The sequence below is a fragment of the Trematomus bernacchii genome, unplaced genomic scaffold, assembly GCF_902827165.1.
Source record: "Trematomus bernacchii unplaced genomic scaffold, fTreBer1.1, whole genome shotgun sequence".
Taxonomy (NCBI): domain Eukaryota; kingdom Metazoa; phylum Chordata; class Actinopteri; order Perciformes; family Nototheniidae; genus Trematomus; species Trematomus bernacchii.
Window position 1 is genome coordinate 20,309,926 of NW_022987564.1, and position 20,521 is coordinate 20,330,446.

At 39.9% G+C, this 20,521-nt stretch overlaps 1 protein-coding gene across 1 annotated transcript in view; it reads left to right on the plus strand.

Moving 5' to 3' along the window:
- Positions 1-20,521, plus strand: part of myo1g (myosin IG) — a 63,968-nt gene that overhangs the window by 1,146 nt on the left and 42,301 nt on the right. Inside the window, exons 2-12 of the mRNA XM_034124360.1 lie at positions 2,374-2,582; positions 6,280-6,373; positions 6,588-6,753; positions 8,560-8,613; positions 8,732-8,827; positions 9,895-10,011; positions 10,188-10,394; positions 10,741-10,886; positions 11,382-11,496; positions 13,497-13,667; positions 14,216-14,286. Of these exons, the coding sequence (XP_033980251.1) occupies positions 2,374-2,582; positions 6,280-6,373; positions 6,588-6,753; positions 8,560-8,613; positions 8,732-8,827; positions 9,895-10,011; positions 10,188-10,394; positions 10,741-10,886; positions 11,382-11,496; positions 13,497-13,667; positions 14,216-14,286 (1,446 nt within the window). The remainder of the gene's footprint in view (positions 1-2,373; positions 2,583-6,279; positions 6,374-6,587; positions 6,754-8,559; positions 8,614-8,731; positions 8,828-9,894; positions 10,012-10,187; positions 10,395-10,740; positions 10,887-11,381; positions 11,497-13,496; positions 13,668-14,215; positions 14,287-20,521) is intronic.

The window sequence follows — 20,521 nt, forward strand, 5'->3', positions numbered from 1 at the left end:
TAAATAAAACAGCTAGTGTAAGCAAACTTATTGAAGTTAATGTAACTTTGATTTTATTTCGTGACTCTTTCTTGGTGTGAATCTTTGAGGATTTTACACTGTTCCAGACAGTGTGCATTCTCGCTTCCTCTGTGTCTTTCGCATCGTTGGCTTGATGTCCTCAGTTCAAACTGTGAAAGTTCACAAATGTCATCTGAAATTAGCACAGGCAGACAGCCACCAAAATGTCAAACAAGATCAAACATGCTCTAGATTTAGAAAAACTCTTTACTCTCTAACTTAACATGTTACATGTTGTGACTGAGGCTTGGTGTGTGTTCCATGTTTGGTTGGCACATAATGTTTGTAGAGTTCCATCACACGCAGCTTGATCAGACTTGTTAGATAACAGAGGCAGGTGCTTAGGTTTGTGCTGATGTGTGCCTAATTGAATGAACTGCTCTACTTTTTCATACATCTGAGATCAGGTGTTTGGATTTCTGTTTTGGCATTTGCACTGTTTTCCTTTACTTGCAAACATGTTTTAGGGCCAACCCAGAAGCTAGTATCGCAAGGGTTCCCTGGTCAAAAAACAATGCAAGATAATGGTGGCTAATGTTTGTTCGGCTACAAAAAAATGTGAAAATCTTGTAAACTTGTGTTGACCTTATTTTGGGGAATCTAACCAAAATAAGGTCTATGGTAAACACAAGTTTACAAGATTTTCACATTTTGTTTTGTAGCCGTTTTCTTAATAGGACTACTAAACAACATCACGCCAAACATTAGCCAAATATGAAAGTATTGAATTTGGGACGAGGGAGCCTGGAAATGCCAAAATGCTAACTCATTTCCATGTTTAGGACTCATTCCTGCACCACTTTATTAGGTTAGTTATCAGCACTGGTCTTCTGTCAGCAGGTTATTTCTAAAAAGAGATTTCCATGAAGGTTGGTGAACAGAGAGGCCTTGGTGGTGATGCTTCAGTAGAGCCTAATTATGGCAAAAGTCCTTAGAACTGATTAGAAAATTAGAATGATATTTTTATCTATTTTAGTGTTTGAACTTCAACAGTGTGCAATGGATGGGATTTTCCAGGAACAACAGCTTTTGCTTTCCAAATGATACAGTCTAGCTTCTCTAAGAACACAACTAACTGTGCTTTCAGATTATATCAGCTCAAATATGAAAAATTAAGCTATTATTATAAATGAGGCTCGTAACCAAACTGTAAATGGCCAACTATAGTTAACCTGACAAGGGAAAACTGATACTGCTACATTTTGTACATACAAAAAAAAAAGAAGAGAAATCTGTGTAATGTTTCTCGAAATGTGGGGCATTAAATGTAATAAGATGCACAAATTGACTACTATAATAATAATAATAATAATAGTTAAAAGCAGCTGAAAAGTGTACTTGAGTAGAGTCAGGAAATGTACTTATTAATAACTTTTCTGTTTGACCTTTAATATGCAATTACATTTAGTTTATGCCATTCTTTATTGCTGATAGAATTCTTTTGGATTAGTGATTTTGGTCAAATTATGTTTCCTCATTTTTTATTCTGAGAAACAGAAACCACATGAATGATCCAGTAAACAGATGACTAGCACACTGGTAGTTTCTTCCAAAATTCAGAATAAGAAGGCAATATGTCTGCCTTGTTCTGACATTATCCATTCTGACATTACCCAGTTTTGATCTAAATGTACAAATGTTAACATCAGAGTACCGCTAATCTGGTTTTAGAAACATCTACAAAAAAAGTTTCTACATTGAACCTAGTGACACGTCAATTTTACCTCTTGCAGCTCACCACGAGGTTACTCAAGGCTGTGACGCCCTTAAGCCCACAAGTTTCATTTCCTGCTCTCAGTGAACACACACTTGGGTCACTTCCTGTCAGGATGTTACGTATGACACGAAGGTGTACCATATATCATGGAACTTTCGACTCGAGGGTTTCTCATGGGTTGTCTGAAAATGTAATGGGTCTAAATGGCTGAAAACGTATCCTACATATGCATAGATGATACATTTACACACAATTCTATTGTTTATGTGTCTAGTATATCTATTTCATTGTATATATTTATATTTGATGCGTTTTTAAAAAAGGAAATAAAAATCTTTAAAACACTTTTAAAATATGTATATAAAAATATGATGGTTTTGGATTTTAGGATACATTTATATCCATCTTTTGATTTGGTTATTTAACCTTGCTTTAGTTTGACACTCATTTTCTTTTATGATTATTATTGTTTTGTGTATTTGAGTTATAAAGATTTAAATTACCTGACATGAACTAAGCAAGAAATATAATATAATACCTGTACAAGTAGTGTGAAGTCTGCTATTGATAATTTTGTGTTTTCTTTTGTGGAACAGGTTTGAGAAGGGCCGCATCTACACCTACATTGGAGAAGTAGTCGTGTCCGTTAACCCGTACAGACAGATGGACATTTACGGCAAAGACACCATCGATGCGTACCGGGGCCGGGAGCTGTATGAAAACCCTCCTCACCTGTACGCAGTGTCTGATGCTGCCTACAAGGCCATGAAGAGACGGGCCAAAGACACCTGCATCGTCATTTCAGGTCTGTCTCTTTCACACTCTGAAGCTTCACATTAAGCCACAAGCCTACAAAGTGTGAACTCTGCTGTCTATGAGATCATGTTCAATACTTCAAGTTCACACACTTTACATTTGCAACCCAGCCAACAAAGTCTTAATTTTCTTGTCTGTGCAATGAGTCCATGTGGCATTATGTTTATATCAGATGCATTATTTACCAGCACATAACACTGATATGTTTTACTTCTTCACATATCCCTTGCTGATTAGAAGTAAAAAATAAAACTGCCATGTGAATGAAAAATGGAAAGGCCCTGCGTTAATAGCAAGGTTTGGCCTGTGTGTGGAGCCAGATGAAAAGCTATGTTGCTAAATCAGAAGTTCATTCTCTGTGGCTTATGTATCTCAGCTTGCTGGATTCTGTTATACATCGTCAGACTTGGTTAGCCAATTGGCAATACATTTTCTCGGCTAGTCAAAACGGTTTCACCTTTAAAGTATCAGAATATATTGAAAAATATCTTGAAATGTCTTGTTTTGTCTGTCAAAAACTCAAAGATATTACACAAATCATTACACACATTTACATCTTTTTTAAGCTGTTGCTTAAAATATTACTCAAACCTCCAAATCCCCATATCTGAGGATCTAAGGCTTGCTAAATTATGAAATCTTACTTTAAACTTAAATAAATTATTTGTATGATAATCTTAAAAAAACATACATTTTATCAATGTTTTTGCTGTATGTATGTATTTTAGTGTTTATAATATCATAATTAATTAATTATTATTTTTATTTTATTTTGAAAAACATTGAAATTGCATATCTGGTTAAATTCTTATAAGTTAATACAAAAAGAAAAACAAGAGAATGTTGGGTTATGTTTTGTAAGCATTAGGCTACTCACATAGTTAGCATTAGCTGAGGTTGACATCTTGTAGAAGGGACAGGTGCTAGCTTAGAAGAAAAGTTGGGAGTGTGGGCCAAAGTTATTCCGTGTCATCATGATTTGGTAAGCGTGAAATATTGTAACATTACAAAACAAGTTAGCTTTTTTAGTTGTTGACATATTTCAGTGTAGGACTTAAAACTACGATGCCAGTGTGACTGTAAGGTAACGTTTTTGATATCCACAGCAGCCATGTTAGCCAACTAATTATCGAATATGTGATGGAGATATTAGCAGGGCCGGTCCTAGACATTTTGGTGCCCTAGGCGAGATTATGATTTGGTGCCCCCCCCCTCCAAGCAATACACAATATAAATACAATACACAATATAAAGAATAAATGAAAAATTTCTACAAAAGACCAATAGGCCTACACTACAAAAACTGAAACGTATTGACATGTTGGTTATACAGTATACATAAAGAAGGTTTCAAATGTTTGAATTGGGGGGTGGACGTCACATCCTCTAGGGGGTCCGGGGGTATGCCCCCCCCCCCCCCCCGGAAAGATTTGTTTTAACATTTTAAAGTAAAATGCTTCAATCTGGTGCACTTTGAGCAGAATGACAAGAGACTAGATCTAGGGGGTACAACTCTAAAACACCCATATGAAAAAGATTGGTTTACATTTTAATAATCAAATAAGTATGTGAACATAACCAATAACCTACCATAGCCAATAACAAATACATGCAACGTATTTTAGTTTTTGTTGTTCATTTATATCTTATTTTACCTAGTTAACATTTATTTATTCATGCATTTGTTTTAATCTCTCCAGTTTTAAACTATATTTTTGGTTACTGCCCTATAGTATATGGAATGATTTCAAACCTGTTTTTATTTATCCTAATAATTATAAAGGTGTGCCTTGGAAATATTTGTTTACATAAATTGTGACCAAACCGTTTGAGACCCACTGAGATAACTTAGACTAAAGTGAACTATCTAAACACTCAAGAGTCCTTTACCTCACTGAGCTGTAGTTATCAGCCTCAATCCAACAACAATCCGCGGTACCGATGCGCGCCCTCTCTCTCTCTTGCTCGCTCGGAGGCTCGCTCACACTTTGGCTGTGAGCTGCGGGCGCCTGATAAGTCAACATCCCCCACTTTCATCACTTACAGCGCCCATCGTACAGGGCAAATGAAAAGTGTAACCCGGGTGAAAAGGGTGTTACATTTACTTAATTATGAATGTTGTTACATCAAGGCTGAAAATTAAGATGAGCCAAACAGTCAAAAATATTTTTTTCCCTCCCAGAACTACCAGCGCAGCGCCCCCCCAGATCTGGCGCCCTATGGCGACCGCCTATGCCAAAGACCGGCCCTGGATATTAGCATGATATTTCTTAGCTATCTATTTAGCCCTTGGGGCATTCGTAGATCCTGGGCCTTTTAGACTCTTAAATAAGGTTAATTGTAAAAGTATTGGTACAGTAATCGTATTAAACTAGCTCAATATTGGACCGCACCTGTCAGAGTCACACACTACTGCTAACGTAAAATGGTTTAGGGCTAATATTTCTCTGGCTCCTTATCGTTAATATTGAGGATACAACATTTAACGCTAAAACCTTTTTGTTTGTTCGAGTTTTTTTTTCAATTGTGCCCCAAATACTATTACACCATGCCAGAAATAATAAGAAAATACTAATAATTTAAATGGTTTACATAGCAACATCAACATGTTCTTAATCTTCGTCAAAGCACAATTCTGACTATAGATAGTGTTGATGCTGCTTGTAAATGTTCACCATTACTTGTTATGTACTATAATTATACACCAAAATAAATGTGCATCAAGGTGCAAAAACGCATCCTTATTCATTTTGCATTGTTAAAGGAGAGGTGTCATGCTTTTCCGGTTATTACCCGTCCCCTTGTGTGTTATGAAGGTTTTTATGCATGTAAACGGTGTGCAGAGTCACAAACCCTCAAAGTACACCCTGTAGCGAGTAAAACTCTAACACAGAAAATACCTCCCCAAAACGATTTGATTCTTCCGGGACGGCATGATGTCAAGCCGTACCCGGAACGAAATAGACCAATCCGTGGAGCCGTTACGTTACGTCCGGGGAGCCGTTACGTTAAGCCCCCGCTGATTGGTCCAAATTGACCAATCCACGGACTTCCTCACACACACATCTGTGTGCAGGGAGCAGGCAGCTCAGCTGATTCCTCCTCCCTGGCTGCAGGCTGATAACAGACAGTTGGGATCGCGGCGAAATTCTCTCTGCAGACCCATTCTCACAGCGTTTATCAACCTTTTTCTTACTCAATATCAAGCCACACTTATTGTTTTTACTTCGGATGTGACTTTGTGTGTGCTCAGGATGAGTTTGGCTGTGTTTCGCTATGTATCCTAAACAAGGAAACAACAACACCTCCACGGAGCTCAGCGTGATTCACAACGTCCCGACCCATCAGAGCACACTGTGCTCACAGGGAGGGTGGGGGCTGGAGAGAAAATGAAAGAGAGTGAAATTCAGTGAATACAAGTAGTTTACAGAGATGCTGTATGAGAAACCAATGTGAGTTTGGAAAAATGGAAATGGCCATGACACCTCTCCTTTAAGCAAAAAAACCTCGGGAATATGTCATATGTTAATATGGTTCAGGTAATCACAGTTCACATAAGACCTTCACTTCGTCATACAATCAATACAAAGTGTGTGAAGTGAATAGACATTGCTTAAATTGTATTATATTATGCAGCTATAGAACAGATCTGTTCAACAGTCTTGTTTAATGTGTGCTTGTTTCAGGTGAAAGTGGGGCAGGAAAAACAGAAGCGAGTAAATACATCATGCAGTACATCGCAGCCATCACAAACCCAAACCAGAGGGTGGAGGTTGAGAGGTGAGTGGAGACGTGACAGAACCTTTATCTATGAGGGGAGGACTCATTAAGGTAGTGCAGTAAAATGGAATTGAGATCCAGATGCAACACACATAAATAATTGAATCATGAGTATATCACATTACCATCAATTGTTTGTTTTTTTCTGACTCAATTTCACTTCTCTGATTTCTCACATGTCTCCGTCATCGGCCACCACCATGTGATGCATCAGTGTGAAGAATGTGCTGCTCAAATCAAACTGTGTGCTGGAGGCCTTTGGGAACGCCAAGACAAATCGCAACGACAACTCCAGCCGCTTCGGCAAGTACATGGACATCAACTTCAACTTCAACGGAGACCCCACCGGAGGAAACATCAACAACTACCTGCTGGAGAAGGTGAGGGGTAGGGGTGGCAGGATGATGGAGGGGCTCTGAGTAAAGACAGGTGACCTTCACGAGCCAAATAAACACAAAAAAACTAGTTATGAGTACTTTTGATAAGAATACTTCTGAAGGAAAGTAAAGAAAAGTTCTGCTCATTTATTTTTTCACATGAAACTTTTATGAGGTGATGAAAAGAGCTGTGAGGGAACATCCATGAATAGATCTGTGAAGCCGATGTGCTGCTGCTGTCTGGCACTCAGAGCTGGTGCAAATGACGGTGTCATGATTAATTTTCAGAAGGCAGGAATGATCACGCTGCATATACACTGGCAGAAGACAATAGTTAGACTGTGTTGACTTGTAATCGGTTTGGTTTTGATTGTCTTGAAGAAAAAATAATTATACTTAAATCCCTCTTGGGAAATTAGCTGGACTTGATTTTGTTGCCTGGTTGATTTGTCCAATTTCTATGAAAAAATGGTTACTTTTTAAGGGCGTTCAAAGTGGAGATTGGATATATTTTCACCTGTCTAAAACACCATTACTAAAGAACTACCCACTATTTCACTTAGTTGTAGACCTAATATACTTGTTTGGCCAGAAAATGTAGTCCAACCATTAATTCATTTTAATTATATTTTTAAATGCCAAATGTATGGCTGAAACATAAATGAAGAAGATTTCACGTATGTTCTCAATTCAAATCGACTTTCATGTGTCTACAAGGAAGTGATGGTTTCTGAGATTGTTTTAATAAACACTTTTTAGGTCAAATCCCTTAAAATCAAAGCAAAAAACCTTTCTTTTTAGATGTACAATTTGTCAGCAAAATTCAGTGGACAACCCATCCGGGGAAAAGTCTCTCTGTGAAACATGAAAGTGACAATTGGCCACAAGACATCTTGCCCTTTCAGAGACGTACTTATATATTGTTTCTTTTAGATAAGACTTAAAACTTGCTTTAGACGCTCTGTTATTCTTCTGTCAAAAATTCCGACATGTTATTGCTGTCCTCTCTGAGAAATGCTGCTCACTTGTATTATTTATCCAAAAGAGGAGGAGATCAAAGCACATTAGAGAACAAATAAAAGCAAGGACAGACAAAGCAGATACAAAAAACAACACTTAACTTAAAAAATCAATAATTTGGGAGATATTAAAGAAACTTCCTCTCTGAATCCTTTCAGTAAGAAGAGTCTTATATAAGATTGTTCCTGATATGCTAGAAGTCTGATTTACTTAATTTTTTCGTATCTTTGGTGAGGAAATTCAACCTCGCTTAACAACTTGTATGTCTGTTACCTAGCAACACACACTACTTTTCTCATTACATCGAGCTAAACAACTTTGCAGTTTAAAAAAAAATATATACTTAAATATGTATTAGATTAGAAGCATTTATAATGAGAAGAGTTAGCACATCCAATAGGAGTTAGAGTTAGAAGTGTTGCTGTAGAGAAATCCCAAAATGTTTTGTTGGGGAAAAAAGTGACAATGTTCACACAGGAAATAAACAAAAAGAAAGTGGGCTGCAGTCTCCTCCGTGTCAGGCATCTAGCCGTGATGCTATCAAAAAGAAAATAAGTACATTGACAAATGACAGGAGGAAGGTAAAAGGTTCAAAGTTCCTATCTCCCGTTGGAACATTGACTAGAACTGTTCATGTTTAACTTCTTCTTTCCTACCCCTATTACCATGATAACGGAAAAGAGATGCAAGTTAAGAAGCTTCTGTAATGCGGCCCCTGGAGCCCATCAGTGTTAATATGTCTGAGGATGGATGTCTGCCTTACCACCATAATGTGTTCTCCTGTTCAAGTCCAGGGTGGTCCAGCAGCAAGACGGGGAGAGGAACTTCCACTCCTTCTACCAGGTAACCTTTATCTGTGCTGCTGCTGCAAACATGCACTGACGATACTCCATAGTAATACCTGAATTGCATTATTTAATGTATTGAATTGGATATGAACTTTGATGTGTTTTCATGACAGTTACTGCGCGGAGGCTCAGATGAGATGCTGGGGTCATTTCATCTACAGAACGATCCAGCTCTTTATACGTATACCAAAGAGGGAGCTGCTACTGCCGTGAGTTTATCACCTTCACATTAGAGATGCACCATACACCAGCACTTCCTTTTAATGTAAAGTCAATTATTAATTTTTTAATACAACTGATATTGTAATGGTCCCAAGCCAGTGGAAGAACAAACCACTCTGCATGTTTATTAAGACTGCCACTTAGTCACTTTATGATGCAATGTCCCTCTTTCTGTGTGTATGAATTGTATGTTGGACTGTGTGTGGTGAGTGCTATTTTGTCTTATTTGCCAATGCCAAAGACACATTTCCATTATATGTCAATTTAAAGGACAATCAAATATTCTGATTCTGAATACTATTATCCTGGCAAATATTATTTATTTCTCAGGACTTTAATTACAATTAAATACAATTTATTTCATGGAAAACTGAAATTTAATTGTAAAACATTTAATTTGTTTCCCTCCAAAACAGCACCTAGCTTCTTGTTGCCACACATTATTTGTTAAGGTTACTGTACAGCTTATTTTTGGCTTGCAGGTGTCATAAATTGCAAGTTTTATTTCTTCTTCACTTATGTAAACTCCCACATCGATGACATGGGTTTCTTTTTATTGTGCTAACTTATCAACCTGCTGTCCTTTAACCCAGTCTTAGCTGCCGAATGAGAAATCCTTGATTCTATTAGAATGTCAGGCCACTTGTCATAAACTTTACTTCCGCTCCTCCAAAAGCCTCCTTGCTCCTTAGCTCTCTGAGTTGCATTTAAGGGATTTGAAGATCCTTCAGGATGGCGGAGGCAAGAATTCCCCAGGAGGGAAGACGAAGCATAAGTTATCAAAATAAAATTAACCCATGTTGTGTGTTGCTGTGACGTTACTGCCTTTGACGTTGTGTGCTATATTAAACCATTTAGTGGCCCAACTGGCAAAACATTTGAAGAACAGCAGTTAAGTTCATATTAAACAAACTCAGTTAACTCACACACATTTTAAGAATAAATACATTATTGTACTCTCTGTGGCGCAAATAGCCAAAACCCAGATTGTCCCTTTTGAACTTCAGCTGAAGTTCTATTGACTGTATAATAAACCTATATTTTCCTTCTACAGACCACCAACAATGACCGCTCGAGCCACAAAGCAGTGATGAGTGCTCTGGAAGTGATTGGCTTCTCACAAGAGGAGATTACTTCCATTTATCAGGTCCTGGCTGCCATACTCTTATTGGTAAGTTTTAACATGGATTGATAAAATCAATGAAAGTTAATGCAGATATCCTAGGTAAAATACAGAAATCATTTTCTTCACCAATGTATATGTCTTAGTTGTTGCTACCATGAGATCAGTATCCAACAGTGATAAGATTCTGGATCTATCATGAGCTGTAATGGTGTGTTGTTCAGGGTAATGTGCAGTTTGAGAGCGATGGAGAGAGCGTTCAGATCGTGGGACTGGAAGCTGTAAACCACATCTCTGAGCTGATAGCCTCAGACGTGGACAGCGTCTGTAAAAGCCTGCTGTTCCGCACCGTGGCCACCGGAGGGGGCGAGGTCATCGAGAAGGGACACACGGAGCAGGACGCCTGCTTCGGATGTAGCGCTTTCGCCAAGGTGCGTATATGATGCCTTTTTTGCATCACTTCATGTCACCATCGCTAAGCTAATAGTGGTTAATGTTCCCTGTGATGACTTTTAGTTGTCTTGTTTAGCCACTTGTTAGCAACCGCCGTTTTTAAGCCATTGACTTTAAGATGAAGGAGAATTGCAAAAATGTTGACTCATTATGCACATTTCTGTACCACACTACACAGATTAAATGTTTTACAGCTTCTCCGGGACAGGAAAATGTATATTAACATCATCACTGTGTCAAGCTTTCCTTTTATTTAATTTTCAAAGTTGTCAAATTATTTAAATCTCCGGCTCTGTTAAACCCTCTCTTATTTCCCCGCTCTAGGCTTTATATGAGAGACTCTTCGGCTGGATTGTAAACCGTATCAACAGCGTCATTGAAGTAAAAGACTACAACCCAGTGCTTCATGGGAAAAACACAGTCATTGGCGTGCTGGATATCTACGGCTTTGAGATCTTTGACAACAACAGGTTGGTGTTGTCTTGTGAAATCTACTGAATCTTCTTAAAGGAATACTTCACCCCCCAAAATGAGTTTGATAGTTTTGATCTTGAACTCTTTAAAACTTTTTTTTTTTTTGTCGCATGCCTTCACGGTGAACGAATGGTAAGAAATTGTAGGATTGATAAACATGCAATATTGTCCGGGGCTGAAGTATTCCTGTAATATGAAAGAAGGGGTATACTGAAAAAAGACAACCAACAAGCACAGATTTGAAAAACAAGTGCAGTATTCTACCAGTGCACTCAGATGAATACACTTAATGTGATTTATTGAAACAAGAAAAAAGGGGCTGTTGAGATAAAAAGGATATCTGGATGCTAGAAAAGTGACACATTTCTCAAAATAAGTAGAAAAACACATATTTGATATGGCTTTGGCGATTAGTGTTGTAATGTCAGGAGTGTTTGTAGAGTTGTTGTTGATGCTGTTGCTCATGTTTCTGTTCCTCTGTTGCTGGACAGTTTTGAACAGTTCTGCATCAACTACTGCAACGAGAAGCTGCAGCAGCTCTTCATCGAGCTGATCCTCAGACAGGAGCAGGGAGAATACCAGAGAGAGGGCATCACCTGGCAACATGTGAGAAACACACACACACACACACACACACACACACACACACACACACACACACACACACACACACACACACACACACACACACACACACACACACACACACACACACACACACACACACACACACACCCTTACACTTCACCTTATGGCTCGGACACACCAATCTGACAACAAAGAACTGACACAGACGGACCCCGACTGTTGCGTCGCCTCGCGTCTCTGCGTTTTGGCCATGTGTCGCACTGGAACACACCGCAAAGACTTCAGCCGATGGCCAAGAAGCATGTACGAACTGCGCATGCGTGAGTGGCAATAACTCTGCTTACCAGCAGGCGGCGGTAGTGTGTATTCGTCATTCAAAAGAGGCAACAACCGGAAGACAGACTGCGTGATAACCGAGAGACGAAGAACAGACTGCGTGATATAAACAAACAACAAATAGCGTGTGCGTTCCATGTTCACTCTACAACGAGAAGCTCATGGGGCTTTCCTGAACCTGTGTCGAGAGCTGGAGTTAAATTAAATCTCAGATTTGCCTTCTTAAAGTAGGTAAGTTTGAGAAACCGGCTCGAGATACACTTTTTGTTATATTCCATGGAATGCTCTTAACATCCCGATAGCAATGAATATCTTAAGTGCTTTGACAAAAAATCCATAAAAAAATGTAATCTGTGGAAGCCGTAATACTGTAAAAAGCACGACCAATCATTTTAGCCGGCCCGGCTAAAATAACTGGATGGCCTACCTGCCTGTCAGCCTTCCATCTGTGCACAAACTTATCTCGTGCCCTCATTGGTCATGTGCGCGTTCGTGTGTGTTGGAGGAGGGGCTCTGTAAGGAAGTGGCAGATTTTCTCCGGTTGTGTATTTTCAAAATCTAGCGATCTCGAGCCGGTTTCTCAAACTTACCTACCCTACCTTTAATAGTTTGTTTTGGTCCCTCACTCCCGTTTTCGCTTCTCATCCACTGATTCGCTAGCTGAACAGCCAATCAGAGTGATTTCGGCCGAAAAGGCGTCGGCCCGGCTGAAAAGACCGGACGGTGCGGGACACACCAATCTGAAGCCCCGGCCACACGAGGACGATAACGGTCGTATCTGCTACAGTTCTGTATCAGAAAGACGGTTCGGCCACATGAGGCCTAACGAAGATAACGATAACGGGTCCCAAGGTGGGTAGATCTGAAAACGAAACGCTCTGGGGGGGCAAACGGCTCCGTGTTTACGCCTATACGATCATGTCCTGATAACAATGACGCAATAGCCCCGCCTCTCCCCACCTCTCCTGCTCAGAGATCAGCTGCTGGGCTGTCAGAAGAGGGGGAGGAAAAGAGAGGCTCCGTTTTTTTATTATTATATAGAGTCGTTATTCATTTGTTTTAAAGCTCAATAAATAACAAAGAAGACCTTTGACCGGCACTTTTCTAATTTTGTCCGGAAGATTTAAACTTTAACGGACATGTTGACCGGCAAAACCCCACCTCTGCTGCTAAATCCAGCGCGGAGAATAAACAGAAGGGCAACCATGGCAACCATGCATGTGCGAGAAGTCTTCTTCGCTGCTTTCGGCGTATTTTGTGGCCGAACTACAGCGCCACTTACAGGCCTGGCATATGTACTACAGCGTCTTCAGCGCTTTCGAGCGGTCTCGTGCTGAAGTACAGCGCCACTTACAGGCCTGGCATATGTACTACAGCGTTTCGAGCGGTCTCGTGTGGACGGAAACGTTTCTGGTGCCTGTTGCGTGTGGACGGAAGACTTTTTTGATAACGATTGCGGTCCGTTACCGTTATCGTCCTCGTGTGGCCGGGGCTTGAGTAGGGCGTGTCGACGCTCATCGTCGGCCTGACGCCCACCGACGCCGATAATCGGCCTGGTGTGTCCGTGCCTTTACAGCACTTACAGCCTAAGTGAGCCAGCAATCACTTGACCAAAACTAGATTATTCATAAACTTCATGAATAATTTCCCTCTTGCTTAACAATCCTACTGCTCATTCACAGATTGATTACTTCAACAACCAGATCATTGTGGATCTGGTGGAGCAGCCCCACAAAGGCATCATCTCCATTCTGGACGAAGCGTGCCTCACTGTTGGTAAAGTCACCGACACGGTCTGCCTGGAGAGCATGGACACCAAGCTGGCCCAGCACCCCCACTACACCTCCCGCAAGGTGAGACGCATCACAACACCATCAGTCCGGATATATCTCTGCATCTCGTATCGATATTCAGAAGAACTTTTTAGAAATACATTCTCTACCTACATTATTAGATGCATGAGACTGAAATGATGGGATTTCTAAAAAGAGTGGTTGTAACTTTACTTAGCAGGAAGTTGAGATATATTGATGACATATCCTCCTTAGACTCAAATGGAGGAAATGAAGAGGCTTTGAAGATAGATGTGCCAAAGAGAAACATTGAAGTCCTATTTCAGTATTTTTTCTCCAAGAATGAATTTGTGTTTTCGTTTAATTTGTATGTTAAAGTTAACAGAGAAAAAACAACCAGCATTTAAATGTACTATAATGCAGCTGCAATTTTGTGTTGCAGTCAGTAGAGAGCAGAGTTTCTTTATTTCTTTGCATTACGAGAGATCATAACAAGTTATTCCAACAGCAGGGGCACTAAAGCTGTAATTCCCTCCTCTCAAAGCTGTACACTGTGAATGTTTGTAATATTGTATATATTATTTAAAGTGTCCCCTTGTCATTCCCAGCTCAGCCCTACTGACAAAACCATGGACTTCCAGAAACAGTTCCGTATTCGCCACTATGCAGGAGATGTCACGTGAGTCTCTCACATGTTCACATTGGTCTGCTTCGGCCTCGGGCCAGTCTGTGGCTGGAAGAGCGACAGGGTGTTTTGCAGAGTTCATAAGTATAAGCTAAACAATCCTATTAGAGGTCAGTTTGTGACATTGGCAGCTGTGGGGTCATAGGGTCATTCCAGTGGAGGTGTTAGCGCTAGACTGAAAGTGACAGCTTTACTGATCAGAAGTTATTGTAAATTCCCATATTAACAACAAATATAAAAATAGAGCTCCTCAGTGAGGTTCATGACATGAAATCTGAATTGTGGGTTATGATTATTAGCCATCATTTCAAAACAGGGCTGGATGATATGGAGAAAATCAATATCACAATATGTTTGATGAAAACCTCACTATCATTATCAAGGACAATATTGTTGTGTTGACTATTTGTGCTTTTTTTTGAAAAATAATCATCAGTAATTTGGATATAATGATAATGGAACAGCTAGAAAATGTTGGTTAATTCACAGAAGTGCATCATTTTAATGAAAAGCAGCCTTTAAAACCTAGAAAAATACACTTCTTATGTCATGTTAGGATATAATGATACTAAAAACCTAAGCAGTATCCAGTCATATATCACAATATCCATATAATATCAATATATTGCCCAGCCCTACGATGAGAGAGGGAAACGATGGTTCATGCTCCTGTTGAAGCCACAAGTTTGTATGGGATCAACTTTGTTTAAGAAAAATAGTCTTGTAAGTTTGCCTTATACCTTAAAAGCCAACATTATGACCTATCAGTATAAGTTTAGGATGTCATCCGGTTGTATACGTGCTTATTTAAGGCATTATATGTACTGTACCCATGTAAAAACACATTTAAAAACCATTCACCCGCATACATTCAGTGCATCCACTGACCTGCACAGCCAGCACACAGATACAAATGTATTCATGATCAACACATATGGCATTTTAGAGGCGTGATGCTCTCATGTGTTCACTGCACACTATCAGTGGTCACATCTACTTAGAACGTGCCGTATGGAGTGGTGGAGGAATGAGTTCTTAAACCCAGTATTGAGTTAGCATTTTACCACTTGTGGTTCCCATGAAGTCAATCGTTTTTAAAAGTGTTTTTGGTTAGATGCCCGAAAGAAAAAACTGTGGTTAACACAAGCTGAAGAGATTTTCATAAATGACATCAGTAAATACCCCAATGGTGAATGTCCAAAGCTACTGTGTGTCATAGAAACAGCGGTGGCAAAATGAGACTGCTACCCTCGTCCTGAAGTCAATTGTTTTTTTAAAGAGTCTTTGGTTAGATATGGTTAAGCTGAGGACACTTTGAGTTTTAGGTGTTTCAAAAATGTCAGTTGCTAACAAGTGGCTAATGAGACTACTAAACATCGTCACACTGGATGCCTTTAGCATAGCAGTTGTGATGTGCAACTTTGATGTAGTTCCTTTATAGCCTAATGTAAGCTTTTTACTTCTGGTGATTGCACTTACACTTTAAAGGGGACCTATCATGCAAAATGCACTTTTGTACGTCTTTTATACATGAATATGTGTCCCCGGTGTTCCAGGGAACTCACCAAGTGTCAGAAAACACAACCCTCTCTATTTTCCTCCATACCCAAATCTCTAAAAAAGGGGCTGCAACGGATCTGATAAAAACTGATCCAGATTTGAACACTGTCCTGACGTCAGGACGGTGGCGCTACGGCTATTGGGCCAACTCCACCAATCAGGAGGAGACAGCCACGGCATTGCCGTTCGAAAGCGCTGGAGACGCTGTAGTACATATGCCAGGCCTGTAGATGGTGCTGTTCTCACAGAATCAACCCTTGCAAAAACAGAGCTAAAAAATGTCAAATTGAGCGAAATGAGGCATGGCTAAAATGCATGATCTGTTTGGTATTTTGAAAAAAAAAAAGTATAAATATGCCTTATATAGGTATGGTCCTACACTATATTATTCAAATATAGCATGATAGGTCCACTTTAATATGTGGAGATGATCCTTGCTCTGCTAACATCCAGGGCTACAATAACCCGTTGTCACTGCATCACTCTATTGCAGCTTTGATTTGTAACATTTCTTATTTTAGGACTCATTCTTTGTTTTCATTATTCCCTTTATTCTATGGCTGGTGACACTTTGACGGATTTCCTACGTCTTCTGACACATCTTCTTGTTAAAAGAAAGATCTGATCCAAGCTATGATGCAAATGTCAGATTGATTGAATATGATAATTTGCTGATATTCCCAACCACACCAGAAGCATGTGTATATGTCAGATTAGACATACACTTTCTAATTTCAAGCATCTCTTCTCTTTTAGTTTTAATTGATAAAGATCCTCTCTGTGAATATCTTTGCCTTTGTGAGATTTGGTAGGGGATTTGAAAAAAGACACTTCAACAGAATTCATGGGCTTGATTATATCTTGAAAGAAATGAATTCAATATATGCATTTAAAGGCTTTGAGACGGTTTTGGAAATCCAGGCTAACACGACATCGTACACACGAAACACAGAGCAACTTCATCCAAGCTCAAAACTACTTTCACAGGCAATTACTGCACTGTGATTGTCCTCCATAACTGCCCTCCCCTTGTCAAAGTTCAGTAGTATTCAGATCCTTTGCATGTAGGTATATGTATATTAAAATGTCTGAAAACGACTGGATCTATGTTATACATTACAGTGCTTACATTATACCAAAAGTTTCCTACAAAAAGAAAAGAGAAATCTGTGTGTTTTATTTAGTAGCTTGTAATTTCTCTCCCCTTTGAACATGTGTTTGTCATCATACATTTCGTTTTTTATCCAGCTTCAAGCCCCTTTTTTTTCCCAATACACCTTCTTTTTTTCTATTTTAGACCTTTTTACCTTGAACATTACTGTAGCTACTTGATCACTCAAACAGCTTGGGAGAATATCAGATTTGATATTTGGTGTAGAGGTTTAAATCACCTTGTTTTGAAGGACAGTAGACCTCTGCAGATAATTACGCTTCCAGTACAAAACCCCCTGAATGATGAACAAAACATCCTTACAAGTGGAATCTGACCACAATGATGGTTAGGTTGGGAAGTGGTGTAATGTAGCAAAGTTCTTGGACTCAAGAACTGTACTTAAATACAAATTGAGGTACTTGTATTTGTACCTGAGTCTTTTCATGCTACTTTCAACCTCTACTTCACTACAACTCAAAGGAAAGTATTGTACTTCAGTACATTTATCTCACAGCTTACATTTTTTTGTACAAACCAAACGATCCACGATGAGTTATTAGGTCATAATGATCAACACCTCACCAGATACAGCCAGTACATCCTATTTTAACACTAATGCACAAATAATACACATCTAATAAAGTCATAATATGGGGTCATTTTTTCATTGAGTACTTTTTCTTTTAAGACAAAAATCCCGATTGTACTTGCATATCCGATATAAATTACCACATATTTTCATAGTTTTCAATAAGTACTTTTACTGAAGTGAATCATCTGGATACTCCACCACTGTTTTGGGTCATTAACCCCTTATAATGCATCATATTTTAAAAGCTCCTCATGTGTTTTTATTTAAAATATATACGTAAAAATGCTTAAACCTTGATTCAGTGATGTTTATTTCATGTTTTAGAAAACACATAAGTACAGTAGAGTACTAAAAGTGGTGATGCTGCGTCAGAGTGTGTCAGACCTGCAGTGCGCTGACAGATGGCGGCTCCCGTCCCCCTGCCTCACGTCTCCCCACGTACGTCGCTTCCTGGTGGCTCCGGCCCCCCGCCATCCCCTGTCTCATGCCCCCGCATCCGAGTCCACACTGGTTAAATAAACGCTCATCCTTCAGGCCCCACCCTCCACTCTCACAACACCACTATCCCCAGCTTTGACCTACTTCGCTCCCTCCTCCTCCCCTTCTCCACTTTTCCCCCTCCTGCCTCTGTACTGCAACCCTCACCTGACTCTCTTTGTCGTCCACATTTTAAATCCCTGCAGAATTCCAACCTGCACATGCAGCACTTTCATCAGCTATACGATATATATCATATTATTCCCTCACTGCACAACTTTATATACCGAGAAATCTCACATCTTTGTTGCCTGGATCTCTCTGTGACTATGTGAACAATCATGTTCTAATCTCTCTATTTTAAATTAGGATCATTTAAGTATTTTATTTGGAAAGCATAACCTTTTCAGTTAAGACAGAAGGATCTGTCTATAATATACAGGTTTTATGAGCGCTCTTTGGACATGTATACTGCGCAGTAAGAGTATACAGTATGTCTTATGAGGTTTTCCCTGCAGTTTGCAACACACTATTGCCTGTTTTTAAATGGAAAAAAGGAGGGAACACCCCTACTTTATGAAAACAAAACACTGTTTGACAACATGGATTTGAAAAAGGAAGGAAATGTCAGTTATATAAAGTCTGTAGCCGCAGGATGTACGTCATGGATGTGTTTTACGTTAATCCAAGCACGCACGGGTGCATGTGTGCCGGAATATTAGAGGAATATTCATTTGTATTAACCATGTGTACAGCTTATAGGAATGTATTCCCAGAAAAAGGGATATTGCATGCATGTGTCAGCTCTCTTTACCCTTGTACATCACAGTCCTCTCCTTCCAACAGCCCTTGACCTTCATACATTAATATACTTTCCTCTAAATCATGCTCCTGTCTCTGGAGAGCAGCTGCCTTCATCTCTCCTCTCCTGTCCTCTCCTCTCCTGTCCTTGTAAATGTGCGCTGTGGCTTGTTTTTCTGTTGTTCTGACTTCTCTCTCTCCTCCTTTCACACTCTGTCTTTCTGCGGCGAGCTTCCCGGGATTTGGTCAGGCGGTGTGGCCGCCCGTGAACCCAGGGAACACATCTGTTACAGCCAGGACCTCGCTTCTCTGCCTCCAGATGTGAGAGTCTAGGACACAGTCACAGTCAGGGCCATGCAGGACACATGTAACATGCTGTGTGTCTGTTTGTTTAGAGGGAGGGATGCTGAGACAAAAAAGTGTGTGGATCAGTGTGAACTACTGCAGTCAGTACAGTACTCACTACTCAAGTACAGTTTACCTGGGGCTGAGCAGTGAAGACTGTGGAAGAGCAAAAAGATTGCAGTTCATCAAAAGGCATTACATTTGGCTACTAACAATCCTGTACTTATTCTTAATTCTAACAGGAACTTTATTCGTTATAGGGTATTTTTTTGCTTATCATTATGAAGTAAATGTTGATCGCACCATGTAATTGCTATAGAATAATGACACCAACTGGGTTTAAATTGGATCCCTATACGCCTCGCTTTCACTTTGCCATTCTTTCCGCCACGGGGTACTATCTCCCGGGAAAAAAAACTTGTTTTAAAGCCGTGAACAACAAAATGCAGTGTGTCCTGTGCAGCGTTGCCAACTCTTTTCTATCATCACTCCCACACTCTCATCTGCGTATTGGCAACGTCATCGCAAGTTTATTTGCATAAAGCTTAATGGTGGTGTTGTTGCAGCGAGGGAGGGACTGCCAAGAGGAGAGCAAGAGACCCTGTGCAGAAGAGCCATAGACTGCAAATACTCTGAGAAGCACTGGGAATTAATGAAAGTACTATATATTGAAATCAATTTCTTGTGTTTTTACTGATGGTGTGAATAATGGGCTAGTTTTATTATTAGATCTTTATTAGGGGTTGTCCCTTTCCTGTAGTGTGTTCTATAGGTTTTTGTGCATGTAAATGGTCTGCAAAGGCTAAAATCACTGTGTTCCCTGAGTTTCTCTCCCACACTCCCCCCCCCCCCCCCCCCCCCCCTGGATCGCAACCATTGCACTCCTAGTTCACTTCTGTAACATAGCGACATCACTATGTAACACTTGTGCTTCTGTTGGCTAGCGCTCCACCACATTGTATGTGATAGACTAAGTGACGGCACATCTCTCAGCGGTTGACCAATCACAACAGAGCATGCCAGCCAACCAATCAGAGCAGACTGGGCTCTGGTTTCAGACAGAGGGTGAAAAGAGGTGCCGCACCACATGCAGTATGAGACAAATAAAGAGCTTTTTGAACATTAAAGCATGGAGACATGTCACAGGAGAGACACTACATACTGATATGAACCTGATACATACAAAAATACATTTGTGTAGCAGAACTTGTTTTCTTCTTTTTCTTCTCGATTTAACATGGCATCGAAGATGTATTATCACTCTGGTGCCAAGTCCTTCAAAAGACCTTTAATTTGATAGA